Genomic DNA, 20,679 nt, shown 5'->3' on the forward strand with positions numbered 1-20,679 from the left:
TCCTAGACTCCAGTACACAATTAAAATCCCCACCATGATCAATAGGAGAGAATCCAAATCCAGGATCGACCCTAACAACTTCTACATAAATTCCACATCGTGCCAGTTGGGTGAATGCCCATTCACCAGCACCACCAACACCCCCACTAATACTTCTCTTACTATCACAAACCTGCACGGACCCCCACCCCCCCCAGCGTCCCACACCTCTCTGGCCACCGCAAACACCATCTTCTTGCGAAACAAAATTGCGATCCCCTCAACTTCAAGTCAAATTCCGAATGGAATGTTTGCCCCACCCAACCCTTCCCTAGCCGCATCTGAACCTTCAAGAAAATCACCTCCGGCTTCAAGCTCTTTAGGTGCGCGAACACCCGGAACTGTTTAATGCTATAGACAGGTTAGGAGAGTGGGACAAAATGTGACAGATAGAGTTTAACGTTGATAAGTGTGAGGACATCCATTTTGGTCAAAAAAATGGAAAGACAACTTATTACCGAAATGGGGACAGTTTTTGGGGTGCTCCGATGCAGAGGGATCTGGGTGTCCTCGTGCATGAGTCACAGAAAACAAGCATGCAGGTGCAGCAGATAATAAGCAAAGTAAATGGAATTTATAGCATTTATCGCAAAAGGAATTGATTATAAAGGTAAGGAAGTGTTGTTGCAACTATACAAGGCATTGATGAGACCACATCTGGAGTATTGTGCACAGTTTTAGGCCCCTTATTTGAGGAAAGATGTAGTGGCATTGGAGGCAGTTCAGAGTAGGTTCACTAGATTAATTCCAGAGATGAGGGGTCTGTCGTATGAGGAGAGATTGAATAGTTTAGGTTTGTACTCTCTGGAGTTTAGAAGAATGAGGGGAGATCAAATCGAGGTAAACAAGAGGTATAGATAAATTAGACGTGGAGATGATGCTTCCTCTTGTGGGGCATTCTAATATGAACGGTCATAGTCTTAGAATAAGAGGTAGAAAATTTAAAACAATTTAAAGAAAAACTACTTCTCCCAAAGGGATGTGAATCTGTGGAATACACTATTCCAGAATGTGGTGGATGCAGGGACAGTGAGTAAATTTAAAGAGGAGTTGAAAGATTTTAAATTGGTAATGGGTTGAAGGGTTATGGAGTGCGGGTAGGAGTGCGGTGGAGTTGAGGCCAGGATGGGATCAGCCATGATCACATTGAAGGTGTTTAGGCTTGGGGGACTAAATTGCCTATTCCTGTTCCCAGATCATGTGTTCCAGGAGGAGATGCTCCGGCTGATTTGACAATCCAGTTCTTGGTCTGTAACATTGCAGGTAGCAGATGAGGAACATATCAGACAGGATAGAATGGCAGAGCAGACTCGATGGGCCGAATGGCCTAATTCTGCTCCTCCATTTTGTAAACTTATGAATTGGACCATTTAACCCATGTGCATTCCGTGTTACAATCCTCACTGGGGTTTCTGCCCCCCCTCTCGACTAAGAGCCATCATCATCAACCAGCTCGGACCCCTCCCAAACCTCCATCCTCTCACTAAACTGGGCCCACCTAACTTGGCCGCCCCCTCTGTCCTCACCCAAACTCAACCAACATACTAACTGCCTTGACAACCCACCCCTCTGACCACTTCTTACCCCACACAAACCTCCCTCGAACCGCCCACCCTCCCACTCAGGCTAACCACCGCAGCTTCCACCCTCACCCTGCTTCCGTTCACTAGCATCTCCTGATAGCATGGTGACATTTTGTACATTTCTTTGTTCTTGTACATTTCTTTGTTCTTTCGGACCCAGGAAGTGTAGAAGATTGTAGTTTAGTCGGGCAGTATGGTCGGCACGGGCTTGGAGGGCCGAAGGGCCTGTTCCTGTGCTGTACATTTCTTTGTTCTTTGTTCTTTGACTCCCACACCTGGAGGCCCAGCTACGCCTTCCAACCTACCCATTCCCCCAATCCACTTGCACTGTCATCCTCGCAAACAGCACCTTACAGACATCACCAAGGATCGCTACCTCCGTCTCCAACTTGTGCAGCACAGTGGCACAGTGGTTAGCACTGCTGCCTCACAGCGTCAGGGACACCGGTTCAATTCTAGCCTTGGGTGACTGTCGGTGTGGAGTTTTCATATTCTCCCCGTGTCTGCATGGGTTTCCTCCGAGTGCTCCACTTTCCTCCCACAGTCCAAAGATACACAGATTAGGTGGACTGGCCATGCTAAATTGCCCCTGAGTGTCTAAAAGGCAAGGTGGGGTTATTGGGTTACAGGAATAGGGTTGGGGTGTGGGCCTAGAAAAGGTGAGGGTGCCCCTTTCGAGGGTCGGTGCAGACTTGATGGGCCGAATGGCCTCCTTCTGCACTGTAGGGAATCTATGATTCTATGATGACACAATCTGGTCGGACACCACGTTTTCCTCCTCCTATATCGTCACTCCTCACGCCTCCACCCAATCCACGGTTCCAGTCTCCCGGCATCTCCTTTCGTTGCGGCCAAAATTCCTCCTTAATAAAACTCATCAATTGCTCCATTGGCAGTTTAACCATCGACGACGACCCTTCCCCCTCTGCCATCTTCCCAACTTGTGCTGCACCACGAGTCTCCTCTAACCCCTGGGCCAGGGCTCTCACCGACTTTAACTGGGTTTGAAACCCCATAGATATTCCAATCTGGCGGAGAAACAATCACCTTCCACTCTCCTCACACTTTATCCATCAAAATCCCCCATTATCATAGATTATCATAGAATTTGCAGTGCAGAAGGAGGCCATTTGGCTCATCAAGTCTGCACCGGCTCTTGGAAAGAGCACCCTACCCAAGGACAACACCTCCACGCTATCCCCATAACCCAGTAACCCCACCCAACACTAAGGGCAATTTTGGACACTAGGGCAATTTATCATGGCCAATCCACCTAACCTGCACATCTTTGGACTGTGGGAGGAAACCGGAGCACCCGAAGGAAACCCACGCACACACGGGGAGGATGTGCAGACTCCGTACAGACAGTGACCCAAGCCGGAATCGAACCTGGGACCCTGGAGCTGTGAAGCAATTGTGCTATCCACAATGATACTGTGCTGCCCATTAATCGGGTAAAAAGAACTAAAACTGACACCTCCAGGCAGGAGCCACCTCTTGTGCGACCCATCAGACCGTGTCCCCCACTGGAAGTCCGAAGTTTAAGTTTTGATAAGCCCACGTCTTCGTCTTCGGGATTCAAACTTTCACGGTCTTGAATTGCAACTAATATTTATTCAAGAAGAAAGTAGTGATTTGTGTCGGAAAGATTCCCCTACATTGCTGTCATTGCGGATTCAAACCTAATGTTCAAATAGACAGCATGATACGTTTGTGAAGAGTCACCCAGTAAACTGTTTAGTGAAGAATGATGCAGATTTTACACAGAAATTCACATCAACTTTTACTGAACAGTGGTGCCTGAAATTCAGTGACAATTGCATACTGTGTGCATCACTTGGAAGTGCTGTGAATATGAGCTTTGCTTATGAGACCGGTAAGTAGGGGCTCGCTTGCATTCACCCTGCTATCTGACTGCCCGCCTGCTAACCAGAGGATGGCGAAAGCTCCAGTAACAATGCTATTAAGGCATTTTACTATTAATGCTATTAATATTTTTTACTATTCAAGGAAAGAACAGATGAGGCAGACTACAGAAACATGCATGCAGAATATACACTATGAAATGACAAACGTGACATTTACATTTTAGTTTGTATATCCCAGAATTTAGATGTGTTGATGAATTAATTGTACCTTCTGCTAATCGCTCCTTCCAGCCTTGTGCCGCATAAGCAAAGAATTCATTATTCAGGGCTGAAGCACTGAGGCGAGAAACCCCATCACACCCAACCTAAAAACAAGGTAATTGCAGCATGAGATAGAATGAAATAAACATTACATTCCAGAAATGTTACTCCATCAATTGGGAACAAAAGTTTCTTATTTTCTGCAGAACTGTTAGTGCATTGATTGTGTGTGATTGGATTAAACTGTTTACGTCTGATGCATTTACCTCACGTACAAATCAATATTGAACTGCTCTCAAAAGAATAATTTGATGCAACTCGCTTGCACACAGAAACCTTCCCAATAGCATAGAGGAGTCATTTAGTTCTGTAAATCAATGGCAATAGACATCAATGGACATATTTCTATATGTTGTGCATTAATTGCTCCTAGCTGACCTGCATTGTGCTGACAATGGGGATGGAATTCTCCCTTTGTGAGACTAAGTGGGTGGCTCTGGTGGCGCCTTGCCCGCTGGCCAGAAAGGTGTAATCCCATGCCAGATTCCTGCTTGGAAGCTTATTAATTATGCATAGGTGAGTTCCCCTCCGAGCTACCTGGCAGACAAGCAGCTGATGTGTCCACCCATTGTCAGCTGGCCCGATCGAAGGTCCCAGCGCCATATTCAAACACCAGTCCAGCACACTCATATTACTCTCTCCATGCTACCTGTCTTCTCAGGCCCTCCAATACGTCAGGAACCCAGAAGCAAAAGGCAAGTAGCCTCAAGAAGAAGGCACCTTCGGCTTTAACACCCAGGGCCCCCAGTGCCCTAATTTGGGGAGTATGGGCCCACCGGTATGTCCTCTACCCCAGGGACGGCTCAAAGAAGCACACAAACATCACCTCTCCGGCCTGGGAGGCCATTACCCAGGTGCCCTGCCTGCAAAGCGCCATCCAGTGCAGGAAGCGAATGAATGATCTCATCTGCTCCCCCACAGTAAGTCCTCTCTCCGCTCCATCCACTATCAAACTCTCAGCACTCCAGTGTTTTTCAAACTTTTTTGCCTGGGATCCATTTTTACCAACTGGCCATCCTTCGTGACTCATGCCGGCCGACCTTCGCGACCCACTTCACTTACCTTTGCTTTGCAGGTGAGCCTACTTGGTCCTCACGCTATTACATGTTTTGTTATTCTAGGTTACATTTCTGGTAATGAATTCAGCTGATGAATTAAGATCTCACTGCATGCATTAAACAAAGTCAAGAGGTTTGGCCTCAAACTCACCATGCTGAGTCTTTAAATACCTTTGAGGTTTTGAGGGTTTTAAACTTTTGTTTGCCAATGCTTCGCTGCATATATCACACACTATTTTCATTCCTGATTTGCAGTGGCACAATTAATAACCAATAACTCAAGGAATCATCTTTATGCTGTGAGGCACGATCAATTGTACAAAGACGATAGTTGAATCCAACTGAGGCTTTATTGCTATCAGATGTGTGGCCTCCCACAGCAGCTGGCGAAATGGCTGCTGGCTGGAGGACACGCATATTTATACGCCGCCTCCTGGGGAGAGCCAGCAGGCAGGGACTACCGGCAAACCTGTAGTACAGGTCCTACCGTACATCACCTAATACAGGTGCAACAGTGGTTTACCACATTCACCCCTGTTAAAAATTGAGTCCGGCGAGGTGGTGAATAACTATATACAACAATGAGTTAATATTTACAAGATTTGAGCAAACAATTGTCCTTTGATGTCTGGTGGACCGGTCAGAGGTTTAGCCGGTCCGGGGCCTCGATGTTCCTCTGGGAGCGACGCAGTGGTGTCGGCGATGTTGGTGCTGATCTGGTCGATGGTGACTCCGGGAGCGGGCTGAAATCCTTTTCATCGTCGGGCGTGGGCAGGAAGGGGACGGATGGTCCTGGGGGAGGGGGGGGGGGGGGGAGTGTGCTGTTGGGAGCGATGGGGGAGGGGAGGGTGGCGCCGGGGTGGAACCTACTGGTGCCAGGTCCCTGAGGGAGACAGTATCCTGGCGGCTGTCGGGGAACGCCACGTAGGCGTACTGGGGGTTTGTGTGGAGCAAGTGCACCCTCCACCAACGGGTCCGCCTTGTGGAGTCGGACGTGCTTACGGAGAAGCACGGTTCCCGGAGCTGCGAGCCAAATCGGGAGCAACACCCCAGATGTGGATTTCCTGGGGAAAGCAAAAAGACATTTATGGGGTGTATTGTTAGTGGCAGTGCAGAGTAATGAGCGAATGGAGTGGAGTGCATCAGGGAGGACCTCCTGCCAGCGGGAGGCTGGGAGGTTTCTGGACCGTAGGGCCAGCAGACGGCCTTCCATACCGTTCCGTTCTCCCTTTCTACCTGTCCGTTTCCCCAGGGGTTATAGCTTGTCGTTCTGCTGGAGGTGATACCCCTGCTGAGCAGGAACTGATGCAGCTCATCACTCATGAATGAGGATCGCCTGTCACTGTGGATGTAGGCAGGGAAACCGAACAGAGTGAAGATTGTGTTGAGGGCTTTAATGACAGTGGCAGATGTCATGTCGGAGCATGGGATGGCAAAGGGGAATCTGGAGTATTCGTCGATCACACTGAGAAAATATGTGTGTTGGTCGGTGGAGGGGAGGGGGCCTTTGAAGTCCACGCTGAGGCATTCAAAGGGGCGGGAGGCCTTCACCAGGTGCGCGCTGTCCGGCCGGTAGAAGTGCGGCTTGCACTCTGCACAGACCTGGTAGTCCCTGGTGATTGTCCTGACTTCCTCGACGGAGCAGGGCAGATTTTGTGCCTTAATGATGTGCCGTGTGACTCCTGGGTGACAAAGGAGTCGGTCTACCTGTGCGCTGGAACATGTACCTCGTGATAGGGCGTCTGGAGGTTCGTTGAGTTTGCCGGGGCGATACATAATCTCGTAATTATAGGTGGAGAGCTCGATTCTCCACCGCAAAATTTTATCATTTTTGATCTTGCCCCGCTGTGTGTTGGTGAACATGAAGGCTACCGACCGTTGGTCAGTGAGGAGAGTGAATCTCCTGCCGGCCAGGTAATGCCTCCAATGCCGCACAGCTTCAACGATAGCTTGGGCCTCCTTTTCGACGGATGAGTGATGAATTTCTGAGGCATGAAGGATGCGGGAAAAGAATGCCACGGGCCTGCCTACCTGATTGAGGGTGGTGGCAAGGGCAACGTCTGATGCGTCACTTTCTACTTGGAAGGGCAGTGTCTCATCTACAGCATGCAGTGTGGCCTTGGCAATATCAGCTCTGATCCGGGCGAAGGCCTGTTGGACCTCGGCCGTCAGGGGAAAGTGGGTGGACTGTATGAGTGGGCGGGCCTTGTCCGCATAGTTTGGGACCCACTGAGCATAGTACGAAAAGAACCCCAGGCAGCGTTTGAGGGCCTTGGGGCAGTGGGGGAGGGAGAGCTCCATGAGGGGGCGCATGCGGTCGGGATCGGGCCCCAGAACTCCGTTCTGGATGACTAAGCGGTTTGTGCTGAACACAGACTTCTCCTTGTTGTAAGTGAGGTTTAGGAGAGTAGCGGTGCGGAGAAATTTAGCAAGCTTGGCGTCGTGGTCCTGCTGATCATGGCCGCAGATGGTGACGTTGTCTCGGTATGGAAAGGTGGCCCGCAACCCGTTCCGGTGGACCATTTGGTCCATCTCCCTTTGGAAGACCGAGACCCTGTTTGTGACGCCGAAGGGGACCCTAAGGAAGTGGTATAGGCGGCCGTCTGCCTCGAAGGCGGTGTATGGACGGTCCGATTTACGGATGGGGAGCTGGTGGTAGGCGGATTTCAGGTCTACTGTTGAGAAGACCCGATATGCGCGGGAGGGAGTACGCGTCGAGCTGCGTGTACCGGTTGATGGTCTGGCTGTAGTCCACGACCATTCGGTGTTTCTCCCCAGTTTTAACTACTACCACTTGAGCTCTCCAGGGGCTGTTGCTGGCCTCGATGATGCCTTCCCGAAGCAGCCGCTGGGCTTCGGACCTGATGAAGGTCTTGTCCTGGGTGCTGTACCGTCTGCTCCTGGTGGCGATGGGTTTGCAATCTGGAGTTAGATTGCCAAAGAGGGAAGGTGGGTCGACCTTTAGGTTCGCGAGGCCGCACACAGTAAGGGGTGGTAAGATCCCGCCAAATTTCAGAGATAGGCTCTGGAGGTTATACTGGAAGTCCAGGCCGAGGATTAGTGCAGCGCAGAGATTAGGGAGAACGTAGAGGCGGAAGCCGTGGAATTCTACGCCCTGGACCGTGAGCATGACCGTACAGTACCCCCGGATCGCAACGCAATGGGATCCGGTGGGCAGGGAGATTTTTTAGTTGGTGGGGTGTATCGTGAGGGAGCAGCGCCTTACCGTATCCGGGTGTATGAAGCTTTTGGTGCTTCCGGAGTCCAGCAGGCAGGAGGTTACATGTCCGTCGACTTTCACGCTGGTGAATGCCTTGGTCAGGTTATGCGGACGAGACTGGTCGATTGACATGGGGGCGAGTCGTGGTTGGTCGTCGGGTAATGGGGCCGCTGGTGAGCCCGGATCCTGGAACGCTGATGGTGCCCATGTACTGAGGGGCAGACAAGATGGCGGCACCCGAAGATCATGAGGGTTACAAGATGGCGGCGCCCATGGAACGCACATGTTGCACGGAGGGGAAGATGACGGCGCCCACTGGCCGCACGTGGTCTGAGGGAGGGGGGCATGGCGGCGCCCATTGTCCATGACCGAAGGGGGTGGGGCGATAGTGGCTACTGAGCGGGCCTGGCACACCGCGGCGAAGTGGCCCTTCTTCCCGCAGGCTTTACAAAGGGCAGGGCGGGCCGGGCAGCATTGGCGGGGGTGCTTCTGTTGGCCGCAAAAATAGCATCGGGGGCCCCCGGGGTTCGCTGGCTGGCGTGCAGCGCAGGCGTATTGGGTGGGCAGCGCCCCCACTGGGGCGGCTGTCTTTGGGGTCCACGAAGCGTAGGAGGGGTGGGCCGCATGGCTAGGGGTGTAGGACTGGACGTTGCCCAGGGCGACCGTCATGGAGAGCGCTAGCGTTTTAGTCTCTGCGAGGTCGCGCGTGGTCCCTTCTAGGAGTCACTGGCGTATGAGATCTGACCCAATTCCAGTCACAAAAGCATAAGGAGGTCTGAGTGTTCCGTGGCCGTAACGGCCTGACAGTCACAGTCCTGGACTAGTGGGATTAGGGCCCGCCAGAAGTCTTCTATGGACTCACCAGTGAGTTGAGAGCGAGTGGCGAGTGCGTGCCTGGTGAAGAGCGTGTTCGTTTTCTGTGCGTAGTTGTCCTTGAGTAGAGTCATGGCTTCGGCGTAGTTCGGCGCGTCCTGAATTAACGGAAAGACTTTGGAGCTCAACCTGGAATGTAAAATTTGAATCTTCTGAGCCTCCGGAATATGGGTTGGTGCCGCGTTGATATACGCTTCGAAGCAAGCTGGTCAGTGCTGGAAGTCCTTTTTGGCGTCGCTTGAGTGCGGATCCAGCTGCAGGCGATCATTTTTGATATGGAGGACCATCGTTAGAAACTGATAGCAATAAATTGAGACACGATCAACTGGACAAAGACAATAGTTGAATCCAACTGAGGCTTTATTGGTATCAGATGTGTGGCCTCCCACAGCAGCTGGCGAAATGGCTGCTGGCTGGAGGACATGCATATTCATACCCCACCTCCTGGGCGGAGCCAGCAGGCAGGGACTACCGGCGAACCTGTAGTACAGGTCCTACCGTACATCACCTAATACAGCTGCGACGGTGGTTTACCACATGCTGCTTTGTTCCTGTTTTCAGCTTCTTCTTCATGAGTTGGTCACCAGAGGCCCTGGAGCCCACACCAGCACTGCTGGCAGCTACAAAATGGAGGAATCTCTCTTGCGCCCAGAACATGTGACGTCAGTGTAACCTGCTCTCTGCTGCCACTCCAGGCAGGAAGGCTCCAGCGATTTAAAAACAAATCTGCTCCTGGGTCAGTGCGCTGATGTCAGGAAAATCATTCTGCCCCACTGGGCTTCGAGCGTTGCTGAGGGAGCACGTATGCATGCAACAGCCAGTATTCTGAAAGTCAGTCGCGGCTGGCATTTTTCAAAGCACTTCTTCCCGTGATCAGGAATGCCGGCGACGCATGGCGGCGCAACCTTCCCGACACCCGCCTGCGATCCACCCACATTTTGAAAATGACTGATGTACTCAAACGCCTTATATATCCATTAGCAGGTGACATATATCAATACTCACTCTCAACAGGACTGTCACAACACTGCCATCCTATCTTTCCTGTTGCGCGAGCTCCTATCGTTGTCCCTTCTGGGAGGGCATACCACACGTGGGGACATGCATTTCACCCAACATCTGCTCCATCCATTCTGATCACATCTCTTTATTTTGTCCCTATACTATCCAAAGCAGTGCACAACTAGTGAGAGCGAGTTCAGACCAGGATCGGATGCTCTCGGCAAATTCAAGGAAGCTCCTGCAGAGCTAGCTGGTGAGGACAGGATTGCTCCCGTGGCGACGCAGAGCTTGGCCTCTCGCAATAACCTAGGACAGGTCTCAGCTCCATCACTTCACCCAATCCTGCAATTCACACTGAGTGCTCTGAGCTCTGAATCAACTTCAGCTCATCCACTAAAACTGTCCTTTTGTCTATTGCTGGTAGAAGCAGATCACAGCCAACTAGCCAGCCCAGCATCTCTCTGAGCCTGCGAAGCATGTCTGAGGGTGAGAGGGCTCAAGAAGAACCATCACCTCCCCCCTCCACCAGCACAGATACATACACCTTAATGGGTCGTAGCTCAATGTTAGACTTGAGGTCACTCTCTGGGAACTATCTCATAGATATCCTGCAGCAGTCGGAGGCAGAGACAGCCCAGGTATCGTCGCTCAAGTAGACTGCTGGGGACCAGCCACCTTCTCAGTCCAAGTTGGATAGTGAACCTCAAGAATTGGGTGTCAGCTCAATGATGAAGATGCCAAGGGAGGCAGAACTTCGACTCTCACTCATAGAGTGCATGATGGAGGAGCCCCTCCACATTCTGTCTAATGCTGTGGGTCTGACCCTTGAGACCACCATGGGAAGGTTGGCAACCACCATGGAGACTTTGGTCCAGCAGGTCCTGCCGGATTAGCGCTTGACCATGCACTCCAAAACCGCACAATCTGGTGGGCACCATCAGGATGTAGGCCACATGGGGACAAAGCAGCTTGACCTCCCTCCAGATGCCTCACCTCCTGTAGGAGTCGTACCGGAGCCCTCTGGTACCCACAGGGAGGATGAGTGTCAGCCGGATAAGTCAGGAGCCTCCACTCAGGGCACTCGAAGGATGTGCAGCCACTCAGAGTCCCCTCTGCCTATGCCTGCACCCACTCCAGCAGTACAAGCCACCGAGCAGTCTTCTGCCCTTGAGTGGGAGACCCTTATAAGGCCAGGCCTCGGGACACCTAGTCATCACAGGCATCAGGACATTGCGGTCAGCAGGCAGCCTCCATCCTTGGTGCCAATGTCGGAGCTGCACTAAGACGTAGTGGTAGGGTTAGGAAAGTTAAATTGTTTTGATGTCACCTCGGCATCATAGGTACTGTATCGTTGTGAATAAATTGCACTTTTTGAAAACCATTCCATGGTGAATGTAATGGTCAGATTAAAACATTTTCATTTGGATCTTTGCAATCCTCTTATTCCGAGGTTTAACATTTCTCACACTTAGAGAGTCCCCTTTAAAGGGGACAACTTTTGTGATGTCAATCTCAGTGCAGAGGTTACCAGACCCTTGAGTGTCGTCAGGTCCCACGTCTGCACCGACCCTCCGAATGCACATTCTACCTAGGCGCACTCCCCAGTCCCATCCTCGTAATCCCGAGCATTGATCATGGCTATCCACCTAACCTTCTCATCTTCATCTTCCAAGGAGGGCTCTTCCTCCTCCAATTCATCCTCTGGCAGGGCAACCATACCTAAGGTGCCGCACTAGCACGCACCCGCCTATAATCTACAGACTGCATGCATCCTCTTCCAGTAACACATATGCTAGCACTTGGACACATTTGTTCATGTGTTTCATGCAGCCTTGTTCTGGTCCAGCTTTCCTCCCATTGGCCTTCACTCTGCCTTGCATTGTTTATCCTCTTCACAACCTCCTTGTCTCTCTGCCTGCCAATGTGAACGCTTGCTCTTTGCCGCCTCATTGCACAGCCCTTTTTCCACATTGACTCTTAGGACGCGATTCTCCACCCCCACGCCAGTATCGGGGCCGCATCATCTACCCGCGCGAGGCCTTGTCACCCGTGTAAAAGCGGCGCCGCATAAATAACGCGGCCGGCGCCGCATAACGGACGTCATCCGCGCATGCGCGGGTTGGCCGGCGCCAACCCGCGCAATGCGTGGTTGCCGTCCTGTCCAAATCCGCCCCGCAAGAAGATGGGGGACGGATCTTGCGGGGCGGCGGAAGGAAGGAGGTCCTCCTTCAGAGAGGACGGCCCGACGATCGGTGGGCACCGATCGCGGGCCACCCCACATTTAAGGTACCCCCTGGTGCAGGATCCCCCCTCGCCCCCCCCCCCCCCCCCCCCACACAGGCCACCCTCCCCCAGCGTTCATGCACCGCCCACGACTGTAGCGACCAGGTGTGGACGGCGCCGGGGGGAACCCGCCGTTTTGGCCTGGCCGCTCGGCCCATCCGGGCATCAGAATCGCGGGGGTGCCGGAGAATCGCCATTTTGGGTGTCTCCGGCGATTCTCCGGCCTGCGGCCCGCGAAACCCGACCGGGCCGTTCCCGTCGCTTGGGAGAATCGCGGGAGGGCGTCGGACCGGCGTCCCCGGAAATTTCGGCGGCCCAGACGATTCTCCCAACCGGCGTGGGAGTGGAGAATCGCGCCCTTAGTGTTTGCCTTTCTCCTATCCCACTCCTTGCATAGCCCTCCATCCACATTGCTTCTCTTTTCTTCATCATCCCATTCATGCCGCACCCTACCCCCGGCCGAACTTCAGACCTTTTTTGTGGTGGCCGCATGAGTCCCACAGCACCATGCTGTTCAGATAGTCACTGGTGTGTGGCACCAGGGGAAGGCCATCTCTGCATTCCCCAACCCCAGGCGCTGTACTGATCTGACTTGGTGACAAAGGATGGTCGATCGGTCCAGTAGTATGGTGCTGTCCATGAAGACCAGCTCAACACTGAGATGGAAGGCAGGAAAGGGTCTGCCCCGGCAGAGTGGTGTACAATGTATCAGGAGCAGCGCAGCACTATAGCAGAAAGGCTTTGTTGCACTCACCTCAAAGTCTCTGGTGAACTGGTGACTGCCTTGTTCGATATAGCACTCAGGGCTAAGGGGATCAAAGGATAGGGGGGGAAAGCGGCATTAGGCTATTGAGTTGGATGATCAGCCATGGTCATAATGAATGGCGGAACAGGCTCGAAGGGCCGAATGGTCTCCTCCTGGTCCTATTTTCAATGTTTCTATGTACATGCCACTCTTTATCAATTGGGTTTCAGACTGGTGTGACGCAAGATTGGAAAGCCTGAATGGAACACTGGCGGCCATGTAATGAGCATTCATTAAACAGATACAAATGGCATTGACGTCACCTGCCAGCAGGAGGAACTGACAGCATTTACATGGGGCGGGATTCACCTGCCGTTTGCTGGCGGTGGGATTCTCTGTTCCTGCTGGCAGCGCACCCCCACCCTTGGGTTTCCTGGGAGTGTGGGGTGGTTTCAATGGGAAATCCTATTGACAAGCAGTGGGCATTGAGAATCCTGCCACCAGCATACGGCTCACCAAATTCTCCATCCTCACACGCAGCAGTAGTGGGCAGACTCGCAATAGAGATTCCAGGCCAATGTGTCAGAAGCTGGCCGTATGGAACAAGGACCTCGCTGCATTGACCCACTCACATTTGATGAATAATTGCGATTAGTTGGGAGAAGCTCTAGAAGGTGTGGCGTGTTGTCTGACAAGTAGAAAAAGGTACAGGCTTAAACTTAGCGGGACCCGAGGCCGTCGAGAAATTTGAGTTGTTTTATTTCCAGATGGAGGAGGAAAGAGAGGACCCTGACGTAATCCTAAAAAAGTTTGAGGATATGTCTCCTGGTGAAAAAAAACATAATCCAAGATAAACATGTAGTCGAATCAACAATCCATAAAGTGGATGAATCAATACAATCTCACACGGCCACCCTGAAAATTTTGGCAAAGAAATGTGCATTTGGAATTCTCACTGATGAACTAGTCAGGGATTGATTAGTTTGTGGAATTCATAGCAACTTAGTCCATAAGCAGATACTACGAGAGAAAGACCTAATGTCACAAATAGCCATGAGTTAAATGAGCAATCAGAAAAATGAAGCAGAAACTTTAGATGCGGAACAGAAGTATTCACAGTACAGAGGGTGCCCTGCTCCAACTGCAGTGGCCAGCCCTTCCGAACAGAACAGTTAAGGAGCTGTTTAACACAGCGCTAAATCGCTGGCTTTGAAAGCAGACCAAGGCAGGCCAGCAGCACGGTTCAATTCCCGTACCAGCCTCCCCGAACAGGCGCCGGAATGTGGCGACGAGGGGCTTCTCACAGTAACTTTATTTGAAGCCTATTTGTGACAATAAGTGATTTTCATTTCATTTTCATTTCATTTATCCTGCACATGGTAAAAGATGCAAAAAATGTGGAATATGGATTCCCTTCGCTAATTGCTGCAGATCAAAACCACTGCAGCTGTTTGCTGCCATCAGCACTGTGGCAGCTGGTCAGATCTCCATCGATAGGAGCATCAGTAAGGTCAATGAAATGGAGCTCAGCTAAAGCAGTGAAGCTACAAAGCATCAAAAAAAACAATTGCAAGAGTGTTGGCGCCGTCACAGAAAAAGTTGAGATCTTCACCAACCTCAACATAATTGGCAGTAATGTCAGATTTGAAGTCAAGATTGACACTGGAACGAAGGATAAGGTACTATCGAGCCAAAGGCTATGGGCACTAGATCCATATGCAGCACCAGATCCCAGCGCCCAGGTGAGCGCCGTGGCTTATGGCGGACAGACAATCCACACCAAAGGCGTAGCTACCCTCCACTGCACACAGGGAAATTTTAAGTTTCAGATAGTATGTAAGGGATAGTATGTAATGACAAGGTCATTGGGATAGCATACAATGTGGTCCAGAAGTGCATGCACTACAGCTAGAAAATCCACCAATGATAGCATACAAAAACCTCTTCAACTGTGACATCAATGGTAAGCTACCAGTTGTATACCACATAAGATTAGAAGACTTGATACCACCAACAGTCTGTGCTCTAATAAGAGCCAAGAAGCAGAATGTAGTCAATGAGCTGCATTGGATGACAGCACTAGGTGTCATAACTCCTATAGATAAGACCAGAGAATGGGTTTTAGTAATGATGCAGTGAAGAAAGACGGCATGGTCAGGGTAGCATTCAGCCAGTGCACTTGAACAAGGTGCTGCGCGGAGACGTCCGGTGGCGGCCATGTAGTGAGCGGTCGCACATTAGGTAGCTCCCACTCAAGTTAGATTTCTTTGGACCTTTCTCCGGTTGTAGGGTGGAGGTTTGGATGGAAAAAAGTGTAGGAGTGCCAGGAGAAAGTGAGACTCCACTGGTATGGCTGGTGGATGGATCCACAGACCAGAAGTTGGTCGAGAAGAAGGAAGCTGGTGGAGCAAGAGAATCTTCATGTGTCACAGGTCAAGATAGCGAAGGGTAAGGGGCCTGTTCTGCCCATCCAGTAGTCAAAGGAGCAGCTGGTGGACTTCTTAAATAAGACGTTCAACCAGCAGAGAAGGGAAGCCCAGGAGGATCTAGCCAGGGCAGTAGAGCTGCTTAAAGTGGGGACTGAGAATCAAAGAGGCTGGAATCCCAGGGCCGTGCGATCCAAAAAGCGGAGGAGATGGTGGAGGAGCACGGGGGGCAGCTCGCCTCATTGGTGGCCGAGATGGGAGTGACACGGGAGACCCAAAAGCGTCTGAAGGAGAAGGTGGAGGATCTGGAGAACCACTCCAGAAGACAGAAGTAGCGGATCGTGGGGAGGCCTGAAGACATTGAAGGAGCGGATGCCATCACGTATGTGGTAAGATGTTGGAAACGCTGATGGGGGAGGGGGCCTTTGACTGACTTCATTGTGGTAGACAAGGGTTGCTGGTGGGAGTGGTCGACTCGGAGTATTCGTTGATTGTGGCACTGGGTGGATTTGCTAGTCGACCGGGGAGGGGGATGTGGGATTACTGCAGATGAGGAGGTGTGCGAGCGGGTGAGGGCTGCCATTCGGGATCTATGGAACTTAATGATACGGGAGAGGACACGACCGCCATGCTGTGGGAGATATTCAAGGCGGTAGTTCGATTCGGGCACATAAGGAGAAATGACAAGGTTGGTGTAAGAGATTCTGAAGGTGGACAGGGGGTATTCGGAGGCCCCAGAGGCAGGGCTATGAAGGAGAGGCAGAGCCTACAGCTGAAGTTTAGGCTGGTGTTCACAGGGAAGGCAGTAGGGCAGTTGCGAAGGGCCAGGGATACAATGTACGAGTATGGGGAGAAGGCAAGCAGGGTGCTGGCCCACCAACTGGGTGGAGAAGATGAAGGGGGATTTTAAGAGGTGGGATGTGCTGCCACTGTCGTTGGCGGGACAGGTGCAGACAGTGAAGATGACGGTGCTGCCAATGTTATTGTTTATAGTTCAGAACCTCCTGATTTTAGTTCCGAACACATTTTCTAAGGTCAATGCATTGATCTTGAGGTTTGTGTGGGCAGGGGAGGGGGGAGGTTGGAATTGCCAAATTGAATGAATTACTACTGGGTGGCTAACATTGCTAGGGCTAGGAAATGGGTAGAGGGAGGGGAGGGGTCGGTATAGGGCCGGATGGAGGCGGCGTCTTGCGAACAAATTTAGGGGCATTGTTGCCAGTGTCGCTGCCGTTCTCGCCAGCCAAGTACTCCGCGAGCCCAGTGATGGTGTCGGCCTTGAGGGTATGGGGGCAGTGGAGGCAGAACATGAGACTGGAGGGTTCCTCAGTGTGGGCACTGGTTTGTGATAACCGCAGGTCGAATGGTGCTGGCAAGAGCATCACACAGCGGTCTCCAACAGACTGAAACAAGCGCTTGTAATATTTTGACGTTTGAACACCCATTCCCACACCGGTACTATACTGGCTGACTCCTCCCGGTACGGGCTTGGCACACCCTGCATCCAGAATGGCAGACCAATAGATAGCCTTTGCCTCTAGGGCCCTCACTGACACTGAGACTCATAATAGACAGATTGAAAAGGAACTTTTTGCTTTAATCTTCACCTGTCAGAAATGTCCTGACTTCATATATGGTCGTCCTACAACTGTTGAAACACATCACCAGCCAATCATAACTATCTTAAAGAAGTCTCTCCACACTGTGTCTGCATGGTTGCAACACATGTTGCTAAAGCTGCAACCTTACACTATCAGTGTCATCTAAAAACATGGTAAGGAACTGTACTTAGCTGATGCCCTCTCCAGAGCCTTCTTACCCACTTCAGGCCAGGTGGATCGTGAGGAAGACATAGACATTGTGGCAATAGGGGTGCTGCCCTCTCGTAGAATTCATACAGGCTGACATCACATGCAGCCAATTGCATGATGTCATAATGAGGAGTTGGCCAGAATCCTCAAGGGATCTTCCCCATGAGCTCCGAACATTATTCTCCAACAGAGATGAACTAACTGTACAGGATGGACTAATAGTGTTTGTCCAGTGATTCATTATCCCTGCTGCTCTTCAGAGGTACTATGCCCAACAATGGCACCCTGGTTTGGAAGCAACCAGATAAAGGTCCAAGGAATCATTGTACTTCCCTATATGTATGCAGACACGGAAACAGAAATCTCTAAATGTGCACTATGCAATGCACTCAAGCTGCATCAAGCAAAAAAACCGCTGTATTTACATACGGTTTCAGACTTCCCATGGTCATTCACAGCAGTTGATAACTTCAAATGGAATGGGAAACAGCACTTAGTCTTAGTTGATTCGTATTCCAGGTGGTTTGAACTCGACTACCTGTCAAACATGACGAGTGCCACAGTCATCAATCTGAAGAGACACTTGGCCACACATAGCATCCCACAGAGATTCATAGCAGACTAGGCTTGCCAATTTGTCTCCATGGAATTCCGTAACTTTGCACACACATGGAACTTTGAACTTATCACGAGCAGCCTCCTATATCCACAATCAAACGGTCTGGCAGAATGGCCTATCGCTGCACTCCTCAGCCTGCAAAATGACAGGGCCAGCCCTGGCCCACCCACAACTCTTTCCCAGGCTCACCAGGACGATGATCCCGACTGCTAAGGCTCTGCTGCAGCCCAATCTTGAAAGACACCCGAATGATGCCCTCCTCAAATGCAGGTTGAGAAACAAAACGCACTGTGATCGAGATGCTCATAGGCTCTGCCCTAACCTGCACACCTTTTGACAGTAGGAGGCAACTGGAACACCTGGAAAAAACCCACAGACACGGTGAAAACACCACACAGACACTCACCCAAGGCCAGGATTGAACCTGGATCCCTGACTCTGTGAGGCAGCAGTGCTAACCACTGTGTTACCCAAACAAACTACAAACTTCGACATAAATGTAGAAGTGCAGCAAGTTCCCACCAACCTGAGCTGAATTATTGATGGGGCTGAAGGGGTTTTGCTCAAAAGTGGAGTGGCCCTCAAGAACAGTAGTGCAGGGGAAAATGAAAACTATTTGTTTTCCTCCAAAGCACCACATAGATGGAAGTGTGGGAGGGGGTGGGTGTTGAGGATATATGGTGAAAGATTGTTGAAGGTGGCGTTGCAGATTGAGCAAATAGTTAAAAAGGCATTGGGATCCTGGGCTTTTTAAACAGAGGCACGAAGTACAAAAGCAAGAAAGTTATGATTAATCTTTGTAAAACGGGGTTTTTGAAAGTGTGGGTCATGATCCATGGGTGGGTTGCGGATGGTCGTTGACATGTTCAGGGAGCGATCGGTCACAGCGGGCCCGATCACGGGTGAAGTGCCCAACGACCGCTACCGGATTTTAAAAATTGAGAATGGCGGCCGCTTCTGCCTTTTAAATGAATATAAATGAGGCTGTGTGCAGTCTTCTGGCCAGAAGTGGCAGCAGAGAACAGGTTAGGTGCCCTACATATATTCTTGAAATCAAGCGCCCTCCATGTAGGTGCTTTTGGTGCCAAATCACCAGAGCTGCTTCCATTTTCTAGCTGGTGGCAAGAGGACTGTGAAGATGGATCATTTTCTGAAAAGTAAGATTCAGCCAGCGACTCAAATAGGCAGTGTGCTACTGGACAGGATCTCACAACGGAATCTGCTGGAGAGGGCTGCTCAGGAGGGTCCACCCAGGGCAGAACAGAGCAGTGCTACTGATAGCTCTGTACAGAGCACCTGTGCCTCTGGTTAACAGCCCACAAAAAAGAAGCTTACCTCAGGAACAAAGCAGTATAAAGATTATTTCTTGAGGTATGGTTTTGTCAATTGTGCCAATGCAAATAAGGATGCAAAGCTCATGTGCGTTGTATGCAGGAAAGTATTGACCAATGAGAGAAGTTTCAGATTTTGAAAGAGAGGTGGTGGGTGAAAAGTTCCTTTTGAGGTTAAGACCCCAGAGTCATTTATTAATTTAAAGCTGACGCCAAATGAAAAGACTACACTGCTGTACCTGACCTGTGATACTACATTAAAAGTACGCCAAAAGCCTGAGGCTGTCAGTATTCTGGACTAGCACCTCCCAGGAGTATCCAGTGCTGAATAAAACAAGCATTTTGTTGCTATTGCCCTTCATGATGAACTACATGTGTGAGGTTGGATTTTCTATTTTCATAAAGATGAAGATGGCACACAGGAACTGGCTGAAAGCTGCACCTGATACATGCATTTCCCTCTCCTCCTTTGAACCTGCTTCAAGTGAGATCATGAAGACCACGTATGCTCCCCTTTCCCATTAAAGTCAAGCGAACTTGGTGTGCCTCCTGAAGGTCGGCCGGTTGGCAAAAGTGGGTCCAGCGAGAAAAAAGTTTGAAAAACACTGTTGTAAAACACTTGGGGCGTGATTCTCCGACCCCTGCCGGGTCGGAGATTCGCCGGGGGTCGGCGTGAATCCCGCCCTGCCTTTCCGACGCCGGCTGCCGAATTATCTGGTGCTGGTTTTTGGCCAGACCCTAATGGGCCGAGTGGCCACCCGTTTTCGGCCAGATCCGCCGGCGTGAAATAGACAAGGTCCATACAGGCGGGACCTGGCTTGGAGGGTGGCTAGCGGGGTCCTCGGGTGGGCGCGGGGGGAATCCGGCCCCTGGGGGGGCCCCCACAGTGGCCTAGCTCGCGATCGGGGCCCACCAATCAGCAGGCGGGCCTGTGCCGTGGAGGCACTTTTTCCCTCCCCGCTGTCCTCCTCTGTAAGGCTCCGCGATGGCCGGCCCGGAGAAGAAACCCCCTGCGCATGCGCAGGAAACACGCCAGCGGTTCTGCGCATGCGCCAACTCGCCCTGGCCGGCGGAGGCCCTTCTGCACTGGTTGGCGCGGCGCCAACCCCTCCCGCGCCGGCCTAGCCCCCGGATGTGCGGAGGATTCCGCACCTTCCGGGCAGCCCGACGCCAGAGTGGTTCACGCCACTCTTTGGCGCCGGTACGGGCCGCCCCGCCGATTGCGGGAGAATCCAGGCCTTGGTTCGGCCTCAGCTGGAGTATTGTGTTCAATTCTGTGCACTGCATTGTTGGAAAGATGTGATGGAGTTTCAGTTACATGGGTAGATTGTTGCTCTTCAGAGAAGAGAAGGTTGAGAGGTTTAATAGAGGTGTTGAAAATCATGAGGTATCTGGAGGAGAGACAAACTGTTCCCATTGACAATAGGGTTGCAAACTAGAAGACCTACATTTAAAGTGATTGGTAGAGGAACCAAAACCGACATGAATAAGAACAGTTTA

The 20,679-nt window shown here is 51.3% G+C and overlaps 1 protein-coding gene across 2 annotated transcripts in view; it reads right to left on the reverse strand.

Annotated features, from left to right (window-relative positions):
• Window positions 1-20,679, reverse strand: part of LOC140385560 (putative Polycomb group protein ASXL3) — a 318,815-nt gene that overhangs the window by 43,068 nt on the left and 255,068 nt on the right. The window contains exon 7 of one of the 2 annotated variants that reach the window (XM_072467838.1): window positions 3,759-3,855. The exons of the other annotated variant lie outside the window; for it this stretch is intronic. Within the exon in view, the coding sequence (XP_072323939.1) occupies window positions 3,759-3,855 (97 nt within the window). The remainder of the gene's footprint in view (window positions 1-3,758; window positions 3,856-20,679) is intronic. 2 annotated transcript variants of the gene reach the window in all.

The sequence above is a fragment of the Scyliorhinus torazame genome, chromosome 11, assembly GCF_047496885.1.
Source record: "Scyliorhinus torazame isolate Kashiwa2021f chromosome 11, sScyTor2.1, whole genome shotgun sequence".
Classification (NCBI taxonomy): domain Eukaryota; kingdom Metazoa; phylum Chordata; class Chondrichthyes; order Carcharhiniformes; family Scyliorhinidae; genus Scyliorhinus; species Scyliorhinus torazame.